The sequence below is a fragment of the Oncorhynchus keta genome, chromosome 10 (assembly GCF_023373465.1).
Source record: "Oncorhynchus keta strain PuntledgeMale-10-30-2019 chromosome 10, Oket_V2, whole genome shotgun sequence".
Classification (NCBI taxonomy): domain Eukaryota; kingdom Metazoa; phylum Chordata; class Actinopteri; order Salmoniformes; family Salmonidae; genus Oncorhynchus; species Oncorhynchus keta.
In genome coordinates, this window is record NC_068430.1 from 78,302,621 (window position 1) to 78,315,659 (window position 13,039).

General features: G+C 46.9%; 1 protein-coding gene across 1 annotated transcript in view; it reads right to left on the reverse strand.

The window, feature by feature from the left end:
• LOC127932633 (palmitoleoyl-protein carboxylesterase notum1a-like) overlaps positions 1-13,039 on the reverse strand; it is a 48,162-nt gene that overhangs the window by 11,214 nt on the left and 23,909 nt on the right. The window contains exons 5-9 of the mRNA XM_052528939.1: positions 11,804-11,862; positions 2,199-2,305; positions 1,607-1,797; positions 1,156-1,253; positions 52-199 (exon numbers count right to left, since the gene is read on the reverse strand). Of these exons, the coding sequence (XP_052384899.1) occupies positions 52-199; positions 1,156-1,253; positions 1,607-1,797; positions 2,199-2,305; positions 11,804-11,862 (603 nt within the window). The remainder of the gene's footprint in view (positions 1-51; positions 200-1,155; positions 1,254-1,606; positions 1,798-2,198; positions 2,306-11,803; positions 11,863-13,039) is intronic.

The window sequence follows — 13,039 nt, forward strand, 5'->3', positions numbered from 1 at the left end:
GTGTGTGTGTGTCTCTGTGTATACTATCCAATGTGTGTGTGTGTGTCTTACGGGACGTCTCTGAGTGTGTTCCTCAGCTCATTGCCCAGATTCTGTATGTATCTCCATTGTCCCTCGTGGACCGGATGACCAGTCAGGTGGATGTTATCTACTGTTAACTGGGCCTCATCAAATAACCACTGGACCACAAACACTGGACCTAGAGAGAGAGAGGGGGGAGAGGGGGAGGAGAGAGGGTGTCTACTGTTAACTGGGCCTCATCAAATAACCACTGGACCACAAACACTGGACCTAGGGAGAGGGGAGGAGAGAAGGTGTCTACTGTTAACTGGGCCTCATCAAATAACCACTGGACCACAAACACTGGACCTAGAGAGAGAGAGGGGGGGGGTCTACTGTTAACTGGGCCTCATCAAACAACCACTGGACCACAAACACTGGACCTAGAGAGAGAAGGGGTGTCTACTGTTAACTGGGCCTCATCAAATAACCACTGGACCTAGAGAGAGAGGGGGAGGAGAGAGGTGTCTACTGTTAACTGGGCCTCATCAAATAACCACTGGACCACAAACACTGGACCTAGAGAGGGGGGGAGAGAGAAGGTGTCTACTGTTAACTGGGCCTCATCAAACAACCACTGGACCACAAACACTGGACCTAGAGAGAGAGGGGGGAGAGGGTGTCTACTGTTAACTGGGCCTCATCAAATAACCACTGGACCACAAACACTGGACCTAGAGAGAGGGGGGAGAGGGGAGGAGAGAGGGTGTCTACTGTTAACTGGGCCTCATCAAATAACACTGCACCTGAAGAGAAGAGAGAGAGTGCTAGAGAGTGAGAGAGAGAGAGAGAGAGAGAGAGAGAGAGAGAGAGAGACAGAGTGCTAGAGAGAGAGAGAGAGAGAGAGAGAGAGAGAGAGAGAGAGAGAGAGAGAGAGAGAGAGAGAGAGAGAGAGAGAGAGAGAGAGAGAGAGAGAGAGAGAGAGAGAGAGAGAGAGAGAGAGAGAGAGAGAGAGAGAGAGAGAGAGAGAGAGAGAGAGAGAGAGACACACAGAAGAAGAGAGAGAGAGAGAGAGAGAGAGAGAGAGAGAGAGGGGCGAGACACACAGAGAGAGAGGGGGAAGAGAGAGAGAGAGAGTACTAGAAACACTGTTACTCTTGAGCGTGGGGTAGACTTTATATCCGAAGAAGCAGTTCCACTCCTCTCCTATGTGAGTCTGTCTGCAGCTCTCTGGCACCACACTACCCCAGTACCTAGACAGGAAACAGGAAGTATAGTCACCGTTGTCACTTGTATGGTCACTCGTTGTCTCTCCCTCTACCTCTCTCTCCCCCACCCTCCTTCTCTCTCCCTCCTTCTCCCTCCCTCCCTCCCATCCCTCCTTCTATCTCTCCCCCTTCCTCCCTCTTCTACCCTCCTTCTATCTCTCCCCCTTCCTCCCTCCTTCTCTCTCCCCCTTCCTCCCTCTTCTACCCTCCCTTCCTCCCTCTATCTCTCCCCCTTCCTCCCTCTTCTACCCTCCTCTCTCTCCTTCCCTCCCATCCCTCCTTCTATCTCTCCCTCTTCCACCCTCCTTCTCTCCCTCCTTCCCTCTCTTCTCTCTCACCTGATTCCTCTCCTGATAGCCTCAGTAGGGTCACAGCTGATGGTGCTGTGACAGTCTGTAGATCTGTACTGCTTGTTATCCAGGAACCAGCCAGAGTCAGCCAGACCCCGGACCTGAATCTCCCCGTGTCCCCGGGACTCCAGGTGCTCCGCCACACGGTCCACGTTCAGTAGTACACCTGTACCCCCGCACTGCAGGGAGAGGGAGGGGGAGAGAAAGGAAAGGAGAGAGTGTAAAAACATTCAGTAATCCAGAGAGGGGGAAATAAGGAGAGTTGGAGGGCCAGAGGTCCAGAGGTCCAGAGGGCCAGAGGTCCAGAGGGCCAGAGGGCCAGAGGGCCAGAGGTCCAGAGGGCCAGAGGTCCAGAGGGCCAGAGGGCCAGAGGGCCAGAGGGCCAGAGGGCCAGAGGTCCAGAGGTCCAGAGGGCCAGAGGTCCAGAGGGCCAGAGGGCCAGAGGTCCAGAGGTCCAGAGGTCCAGAGGGCCAGAGGTCCAGAGGTCCAGATTGAGGGAGAAACAGACAGATGTCCAAACAAGTAAGTAAAGTTAAAAGGTTTGAGACTGTGGTGATTTTATCAGACACACACAGTGTACTGACCTGCTCCCAGCCAGTAGCAGGACCTTAGCGCTGTCCAGTCCTTTAGTAAGCAGCTCATTAACCACCTCCTTAATGATCACTGAGCCCATGAACGCATAGTCACCTACACAGAGAGAAACATGAAGACAGGCACAGTAGACACATTGATTGATAGCTTGTTATACAACCGGTGGGTTTAATCCTGAATGCTGATTGGTTAAAACCGCATTCCACCAGCTAAATCTATGATGTTGAAATGTCAATTTACTCTGTTCCATGTGACTGGGCAATCCACGGTCTCATCAGCCCAGCCAGGCAATTTATGAACTTCATCTCCACTATAAAAAGCATCTAGAGATTATCTCACATTTCTTTTAGACTAGCAATTGGTTTTCAACAACAGAGATTTGTATAAACCTTTCTGTCTGTTTCTCTGACATTTGCAACATTGTTTGAATATTGAAATCTCCAGCTGTCCCAGAGTAATAAACGCTTCAGGATGAGACAGGCAGGAAGCTTTTCTCAGCCAGTCCAAATAATTCATCAGCATATGTTTTGGTGTATACAGTGGGGAGAACAAGTATTTGATAAACTGCCGATTTTTTCAGGTTTTCCTACTTACAAAGCATGAGCCTGTTTGATTGAGTGTGTGGACAGGTTTCATTTATACAGGTAATGAGTTCAAACAGGTGCAGTTAATATAGGTAATGAGTGGAGAACAGGAGGGGTTCTTAAAGAAAAACTAACAGGTCTGTGAGAGCCGGAATTCTTACTGGTTGGTAAGTGATAAAATATTTATGTCACTCAATAAAATGCAAATTCATTACTTAAAAAACATACAATGTGATTTTCTGGATTTTTGTTTTAGATTCCGTCTCTCACAGTTGAAGTGTACCTATGATAAAAATTACAGACCTCTACATGCTTTGTAAGTAGGAAAACCTGCAAAATCGGCAGTGTATTAAACACTTGTTCTCCCCACTGTGTACACAAAGAAATGTCAATAGAAATCAGTTGAAACAAAGTGCAGCTCGTTTGCAGTCTTTCCAGTTCCAGTTTGAAGTGATTGTGTGTTGTGTTGTTGGCTCCTCTGAACAACAGTGTCCTGGAGAGAGAACACTGTTTCTATGTCAGGTGAAATCACACCTCATTAGCTCATTGTTGTGGAAGTATCCACATAAAGGTGGTTGGCCAGCTAGCATGCAAGGGATCAGAACGTTACCAGCCAGTATGGCAATAGAACATTTAGAACCCACGCGTCTCTGGCAACCAAACTGATAGAACGAACTAAAGGGTCGCGTCTCTGGCAACCAAACTGATAGAACGAACGACTGGGTCGCGTCTCTGGCAACCAAACTGATAGAACGAATGACTGGGTCGCGTCTCTGGCAACCAAACTGATAGAACGAACGACTGGGTCGCGTCTCTGGCAACCAAACTGATAGAACGAACTAAAGGGTCTCGTCTCTGGCAACCAAACTGATAGAACGAACTAAAGGGTCTCGTCTCTGGCAACCAAACTGATAGAACGAACTAAAGGGTCTCATCTCTGGCAACCAAACTGATAGAACGAACGAATGGGTCTCATCTCTGGCAACCAAACTGATAGAACGAACGAATGGGTCTCGTCTCTGGCAACCAAACTGATAGAACGAACGAATGGGTATCGTCTCTGGCAACCAAACTGATAGAACGAACGAAAGGGTCTCGTCTCTGGCAACCAAACTGATAGAACGAACGAATGGGTATCGTCTCTGGCAACCAAACTGATAGAACGAACGAATGGGTCTCGTCTCTGGCAACCAAACTGATAGAACGAACGAATGGGTATCGTCTCTGGCAACCAAACTGATAGAACGAACGAATGGGTATCGTCTCTGGCAACCAAACTGATAGAACGAACGAATGGGTCTCGTCTCTGGCAACCAAACTGATAGAACGAACGAATGGGTCTCTGGCAACCAAACTGATAGAACGAACGAATGGGTATCGTCCCTGGCAACCAAACTGATAGAACGAACGAATGGGTATCGTCCCTGGCAACCAAACTGATAGAACGAACTAAAGGGTCTCGTCTCTGGCAACCAAACTGATAGAACGAACTAAAGGGTCTCATCTCTGGCAACCAAACTGATAGAACGAACGAATGGGTATCATCTCTGGCAACCAAACTGATAGAACGAACGAATGGGTCTCGTCTCTGGCAACCAAACTGATAGAACGAACGAATGGGTATCGTCTCTGGCAACCAAACTGATAGAACGAACTAAAGGGTCTCGTCTCTGGCAACCAAACCGATAGAACGAACGAATGGGTATCGTCTCTGGCAACCAAACCGATAGAACGAACGAATGGGTATCGTCTCTGGCAACCAAACTGATAGAACGAACGAATGGGTCTCGTCTCTGGCAACCAAACTGATAGAACGAACGAATGGGTATCGTCTCTGGCAACCAAACTGATAGAACGAACGAATGGGTATCGTCTCTGGCAACCAAACTGATAGAACGAACGAATGGGTCTCGTCTCTGGCAACCAAACTGATAGAACGAACGAATGGGTATCGTCTCTGGCAACCAAACTGATAGAACGAACGAATGGGTATCGTCTCTGGCAACCAAACTGATAGAACGAACGAATGGGTATCGTCTCTGGCAACCAAACTGATAGAACGAACGAATGGGTCTCTGGCAACCAAACTGATAGAACGAACGAATGGGTCTCGTCTCTGGCAACCAAACTGATAGAACGAACGAATGGGTCTCGTCTCTGGCAACCAAACTGATAGAACGAACGAATGGGTATCGTCTCTGGCAACCAAACTGATAGAACGAACGAATGGGTATCGTCTCTGGCAACCAAACTGATAGAACGAACGAATGGGTCTCTGGCAACCAAACTGATAGAACGAACGAATGGGTATCGTCTCTGGCAACCAAACTGATAGAACGAACGAATGGGTATCGTCTCTGGCAACCAAACTGATAGAACGAACGAATGGGTCTCGTCTCTGGCAACCAAACTGATAGAACGAACGAATGGGTATCGTCTCTGGCAACCAAACTGATAGAACGAACGAATGGGTATCGTCCCTGGCAACCAAACTGATAGAACGAACGAATGGGTCTCGTCTCTGGCAACCAAACTGATAGAACGAACGAATGGGTCTCGTCTCTGGCAACCAAACTGATAGAACGAACGAATGGGTATCGTCCCTGGCAACCAAACTGATAGAACGAACGAATGGGTATCGTCCCTGGCAACCAAACTGATAGAACGAACGAATGGGTATCGTCCCTGGCAACCAAACTGATAGAACGAACTAAAGGGTCTCGTCTCTGGCAACCAAACTGATAGAACGAACTAAAGGGTCTCGTCTCTGGCAACCAAACTGATAGAACGAACGAATGGGTCTCGTCCCTGGCAACCAAACTGATAGAACGAACGAATGGGTATCGTCCCTGGCAACCAAACTGATAGAACGAACGAATGGGTATCGTCCCTGGCAACCAAACTGATAGAACGAACGAATGGGTCTCGTCCCTGGCAACCAAACTGATAGAACGAACGAATGGGTCTCGTCTCTGGCAACCAAACTGATAGAACGAACGAATGGGTCTCGTCTCTGGCAACCAAACTGATAGAACGAACGAATGGGTATCGTCCCTGGCAACCAAACTGATAGAACGAACGAATGGGTATCGTCCCTGGCAACCAAACTGATAGAACGAACTAAAGGGTCTCGTCTCTGGCAACCAAACTGATAGAACGAACTAAAGGGTCTCATCTCTGGCAACCAAACTGATAGAACGAACGAATGGGTATCATCTCTGGCAACCAAACTGATAGAACGAACGAATGGGTATCGTCTCTGGCAACCAAACTGATAGAACGAACGAATGGGTATCGTCTCTGGCAACCAAACTGATAGAACGAACGAATGGGTATCGTCCTGGCAACCAAACTGATAGAACGAACTAAAGGGTCTCGTCTCTGGCAACCAAACTGATAGAACGAACTAAAGGGTCTCATCTCTGGCAACCAAACTGATAGAACGAACGAATGGGTATCATCTCTGGCAACCAAACTGATAGAACGAACGAATGGGTATCGTCTCTGGCAACCAAACTGATAGAACGAACGAATGGGTATCGTCTCTGGCAACCAAACTGATAGAACGAACTAAAGGGTCTCGTCTCTGGCAACCAAACCGATAGAACGAACGAATGGGTATCGTCTCTGGCAACCAAACCGATAGAACGAACGAATGGGTATCGTCTCTGGCAACCAAACTGATAGAACGAACGAATGGGTCTCGTCTCTGGCAACCAAACTGATAGAACGAACGAATGGGTATCGTCTCTGGCAACCAAACTGATAGAACGAACGAATGGGTATCGTCTCTGGCAACCAAACTGATAGAACGAACGAATGGGTCTCGTCTCTGGCAACCAAACTGATAGAACGAACGAATGGGTATCGTCTCTGGCAACCAAACTGATAGAACGAACGAATGGGTATCGTCTCTGGCAACCAAACTGATAGAACGAACGAATGGGTATCGTCTCTGGCAACCAAACTGATAGAACGAACGAATGGGTCTCTGGCAACCAAACTGATAGAACGAACGAATGGGTATCGTCTCTGGCAACCAAACTGATAGAACGAACGAATGGGTCTCGTCTCTGGCAACCAAACTGATAGAACGAACGAATGGGTATCGTCTCTGGCAACCAAACTGATAGAACGAACGAATGGGTCTCGTCTCTGGCAACCAAACTGATAGAACGAACGAATGGGTCTCTGGCAACCAAACTGATAGAACGAACGAATGGGTATCGTCCCTGGCAACCAAACTGATAGAACGAACGAATGGGTATCGTCCCTGGCAACCAAACTGATAGAATGAACGAATGGGTCTCGTCCCTGGCAACCAAACTGATAGAACGAACGAATGGGTATCGTCCCTGGCAACCAAACTGATAGAACGAACGAATGGGTATCGTCCCTGGCAACCAAACTGATAGAACGAACGAATGGGTCTCGTCCCTGGCAACCAAACTGATAGAACGAATGGGTCTCGTCTCTGGCAACCAAACTGATAGAACGAACGAATGGGTCTCGTCCCTGGCAACCAAACTGATAGAACGAACGAATGGGTATCGTCCCTGGCAACCAAACTGATAGAACGAACGAATGGGTATCGTCCCTGGCAACCAAACTGATAGAACGAACTAAAGGGTCTCGTCTCTGGCAACCAAACTGATAGAACGAACTAAAGGGTCTCGTCTCTGGCAACCAAACTGATAGAACGAACGAATGGGTCTCGTCCCTGGCAACCAAACTGATAGAACGAACGAATGGGTATCGTCCCTGGCAACCAAACTGATAGAACGAACGAATGGGTATCGTCCCTGGCAACCAAACTGATAGAACGAACGAATGGGTCTCGTCCCTGGCAACCAAACTGATAGAACGAACGAATGGGTCTCGTCTCTGGCAACCAAACTGATAGAACGAACGAATGGGTCTCGTCCCTGGCAACCAAACTGATAGAACGAACGAATGGGTATCGTCCCTGGCAACCAAACTGATAGAACGAACGAATGGGTATCGTCCCTGGCAACCAAACTGATAGAACGAACTAAAGGGTCTCGTCTCTGGCAACCAAACTGATAGAACGAACTAAAGGGTCTCATCTCTGGCAACCAAACTGATAGAACGAACGAATGGGTATCATCTCTGGCAACCAAACTGATAGAACGAACGAATGGGTATCGTCTCTGGCAACCAAACTGATAGAACGAACGAATGGGTATCGTCTCTGGCAACCAAACTGATAGAACGAACTAAAGGGTCTCGTCTCTGGCAACCAAACTGATAGAACGAACGAATGGGTATCGTCTCTGGCAACCAAACTGATAGAACGAACGAATGGGTATCGTCTCTGGCAACCAAACTGATAGAACGAACGAATGGGTCTCGTCTCTGGCAACCAAACTGATAGAACGAACGAATGGGTATCGTCTCTGGCAACCAAACTGATAGAACGAACGAATGGGTATCGTCTCTGGCAACCAAACTGATAGAACGAACGAATGGGTCTCGTCTCTGGCAACCAAACTGATAGAACGAACGAATGGGTATCGTCTCTGGCAACCAAACTGATAGAACGAACGAATGGGTATCGTCTCTGGCAACCAAACTGATAGAACGAACGAATGGGTATCGTCTCTGGCAACCAAACTGATAGAACGAACGAATGGGTCTCTGGCAACCAAACTGATAGAAGGAACGAATGGGTCTCGTCTCTGGCAACCAAACTGATAGAACGAACGAATGGGTCTCGTCTCTGGCAACCAAACTGATAGAACGAACGAATGGGTATCGTCTCTGGCAACCGGATAGAACGAACGAATGGGTATCGTCTCTGGCAACCAAACTGATAGAACGAACGAATGGGTATCGTCTCTGGCAACCAAACTGATAGAACGAACGAATGGGTCTCTGGCAACCAAACTGATAGAACGAACGAATGGGTATCGTCTCTGGCAACCAAACTGATAGAACGAACGAATGGGTCTCGTCTCTGGCAACCAAACTGATAGAACGAACGAATGGGTATCGTCTCTGGCAACCAAACTGATAGAACGAACGAATGGGTATCGTCTCTGGCAACCAAACTGATAGAACGAACGAATGGGTCTCGTCTCTGGCAACCAAACTGATAGAACGAACGAATGGGTCTCGTCTCTGGCAACCAAACTGATAGAACGAACGAATGGGTATCGTCTCTGGCAACCAAACTGATAGAACGAACGAATGGGTCTCGTCTCTGGCAACCAAACTGATAGAACGAACTAAAGGGTCTCGTCTCTGGCAACCAAACTGATAGAACGAACTAAAGGGTCTCGTCTCTGGCAACCAAACTGATAGAACGAACGAATGGGTATCGTCTCTGGCAACCAAACTGATAGAACGAACGAATGGGTATCGTCTCTGGCAACCAAACTGATAGAACGAACGAATGGGTCTCGTCTCTGGCAACCAAACTGATAGAACGAACGAATGGGTCTCGTCTCTGGCAACCAAACTGATAGAACGAACGAATGGGTCTCGTCTCTGGCAACCAAACTGATAGAACGAACGAATGGGTATCGTCTCTGGCAACCAAACTGATAGAACGAACGAATGGGTATCGTCTCTGGCAACCAAACTGATAGAACGAACTAAAGGGTCTCGTCTCTGGCAACCAAACTGATAGAACGAACTAAAGGGTCTCATCTCTGGCAACCAAACTGATAGAACGAACGAATGGGTATCATCTCTGGCAACCAAACTGATAGAACGAACGAATGGGTATCGTCTCTGGCAACCAAACTGATAGAACGAACGAATGGGTATCGTCTCTGGCAACCAAACCGATAGAACGAACTAAAGGGTCTCGTCTCTGGCAACCAAACCGATAGAACGAACGAATGGGTATCGTCTCTGGCAACCAAACCGATAGAACGAACGAATGGGTATCGTCTCTGGCAACCAAACTGATAGAACGAACTAAAGGGTCTCGTCTCTGGCAACCAAACCGATAGAACGAACGAATGGGTATCGTCTCTGGCAACCAAACCGATAGAACGAACGAATGGGTATCGTCTCTGGCAACCAAACTGATAGAACGAGGCAATGGGTCTCGTCTCTGGCAACCAAACTGATAGAACGAACGAATGGGTATCGTCTCTGGCAACCGAACTGATAGAACGAACGAATGGGTATCGTCTCTGGCAACCAAACTGATAGAACGAACGAATGGGTATCGTCTCTGGCAACCAAACTGATAGAACGAACGAATGGGTCTCTGGCAACCAAACTGATAGAACGAGGCAATGGGTATCGTCCCTGGCAACCAAACTGATAGAACGAACGAATGGGTCTCGTCCCTGGCAACCAAACTGATAGAACGAACGAATGGGTATCGTCTTGGCAACCTGATAGAACGAACGAATGGGTATCGTCTCTGGCAACCAAACTGATAGAACGAACGAATGGGTATCGTCTCTGGCAACCAAACTGATAGAACGAACGAATGGGTCTCTGGCAACCAAACTGATAGAACGAACGAATGGGTATCGTCCTGGCAACCAAACTGATAGAACGAACGAATGGGTCATCCTGGCAACCAAACTGATAGAACGAACGAATGGGTCTCGTCTCTGGCAACCAAACTGATAGAACGAACTAAAGGGTCTCGTCTCTGGCAACCAAACTGATAGAACGAACGAATGGGTCTCGTCTCTGGCAACCAAACTGATAGAACGAACGAATGGGTATCGTCCCTGGCAACCGATCTGACAGGCATTATCACTTAAATGTCTTGAATTATTTGAAATAAAATGCACAGTGTTTTTCCAAAGAGGCATCCTATTCCCTATAAAGAGGCATCCTATTCCCTATAAAGAGGCATCCTATTCCCTATAAAGAGGCATCCTATTCCCTATAAAGAGGCATCCTGTTCCCTATAAAGAGGCATCCTGTTCCCTATAAAGAGGCATCCTATTCCCTATAAAGAGGCATCCTATTCCCTATAAAGAGGCATCCTATTCCCTATAAAGAGGCATCCTATTCCCTATAAAGAGGCATCCTATTCCCTATAAAGAGGCATCCTATTCCCTATAAAGAGGCATCCTATTCCCTATAAAGAGGCATCCTATTCCCTATAAAGAGGCATCCTATTCCCTATAAAGAGGCATCCTATTCCCTATAAAGAGGCATCCTATTCCCTATAAAGAGGCATCCTATTCCCTATAAAGAGGCATCCTATTCCCTATAAAGAGGCATCCTATTCCCTATAGAGAGGCATCCTATTCCCTATAAAGAGGCATCCTATTCCCTATAAAGAGGCATCCTATTCCCTATAAAGAGGCATCCTATTCCCTATAAAGAGGCATCCTATTCCCTATAAAGAGGCATCCTGTTCCCTATAAAGAGGCATCCTATTCCCTATAAAGAGGCATCCTATTCCCTATAAAGAGGCATCCTATTCCCTATAAAGAGGCATCCTATTCCCTATAAAGAGGCATCCTGTTCCCTATAAAGAGGCATCCTGTTCCCTATAAAGAGGCATCCTGTTCCCTATAAAGAGGCATCCTATTCCCTATAAAGAGGCATCCTATTCCCTATAAAGAGGCATCCTATTCCCTATAAAGAGGCATCCTATTCCCTATAGAAGCACTATGTTTTCCAAAGAGGCATCCTATTCCCTATAAAGAGGCATCCTATTCCCTATAAAGAGGCATCCTATTCCCTATAGAAGCACTATGTTTTCCAAAGAGGCATCCTATTCCCTATAGAAGCACTATGTTTTCCAAAGAGGCATCCTATTCCCTATAGAAGCACTATGTTTTCCAAAGAGGCATCCTATTCCCTATAAAGAGGCATCCTATTCCCTATAAAGAGGCATCCTATTCCCTATAGAAGCACTATGTTTTCCAAAGAGGCATCCTATTCCCTATAGAAGCACTATGTTTTCCAAAGAGGCATCCTATTCCCTATAGAAGCACTATGTTTTCCAAAGAGGCATCCTATTCCCTATAGAAGCACTATGTACTGAACTGATGTTCCCTACTGTGGTCAGTCTTTGCTGAGGCTCCACTCCAGGCATCACTAGAGCAGTATGGGATGAACCTAGAGGGAAAGGAGAGAGATGTCTTCATGCTTTGTTGATTTCCAAAACACTTTAGACTCAATTTGGCATGAGGGTCTGCTATACAAATGGATGGAAAGTGGTGTTGGGGAAAAACATACGACATTATAAAATCCATGTACACAAACAACAAGTCTGGGGTTAAAATTGACAAAAAAAACACACATTTCTTTCCACAGGGCCATGGGGTGAGACAGGGATGCATCTTAAGCCCCACCCTCTTCAACATATATATCAACGAATTGGCGCGGGCACTAGAAAGGTCTGCAGCACCCGGCCTCACCCTATTAGAATCTGAAGTCAAATGTCTACTGTTTGCTGATGATCTGGTGCTTCTGTCCCCAAACAAGGAGGTCATAACGCAGCACCAAGATATTCTGCACAGATTCTGTCCCCAACCAAGGAGGTCCTACAGCAGCACCTAGATCTTCTGCACAGATTCTGTCAGATCTGGGCCCTGACAGTAAATCTCAGTAAGACAAAAATAATGGTGTTCCAAAAAGGTCCAGTTGCCAGGAACAAAAATACAAATTCCATCTAGACACCATTGCCCTAGAGCACACAAAAACTATACACACCTCGGCCTAAACATCAGCGCCACAGGTAACTTGCACAAAGCTGTGAAGGATCTGAGAGACAAGGTAAGAAGGGCTTCTATGCCATCAAAAGGAACAGAAAATTCAACATATCAATTAGGATCTGGCTAAAAATACTTGAATCAGTCATAGAACCCATTGCCCTTTATGCTTGTGAGGTCTGGGGTCCGCTCACCAACCAAGACTTCACAAAATGGGACAAACACCAAATGGAGACTCTGCATTCAGAATTATGCAAACATATCCTCCGTGTACAACGTAGAACACCAAATAATGCATGCAGAGCAGAATTAGGCCGATACCCACTAACTATCAAAATCTAGAAAAGAGCCATTAAATTCTACAACCACCTAAAAGGAAGCGATTCCCAAACCTTCCAAATGAGGTAGGATAAGGGAGGTAAGGCAATAAATAGGCCATAGTGGCAAAGTAATTACAATTGAATGATTTAATTATCAAATTATCGACAGACAGACAGACAGACAGACAGACAGACAGACAGACAGACTCAGAGTTTTCCAGTCAGAGGGAGGAAGAGGTTGTTTGGTGAAGAGCTGCAGCA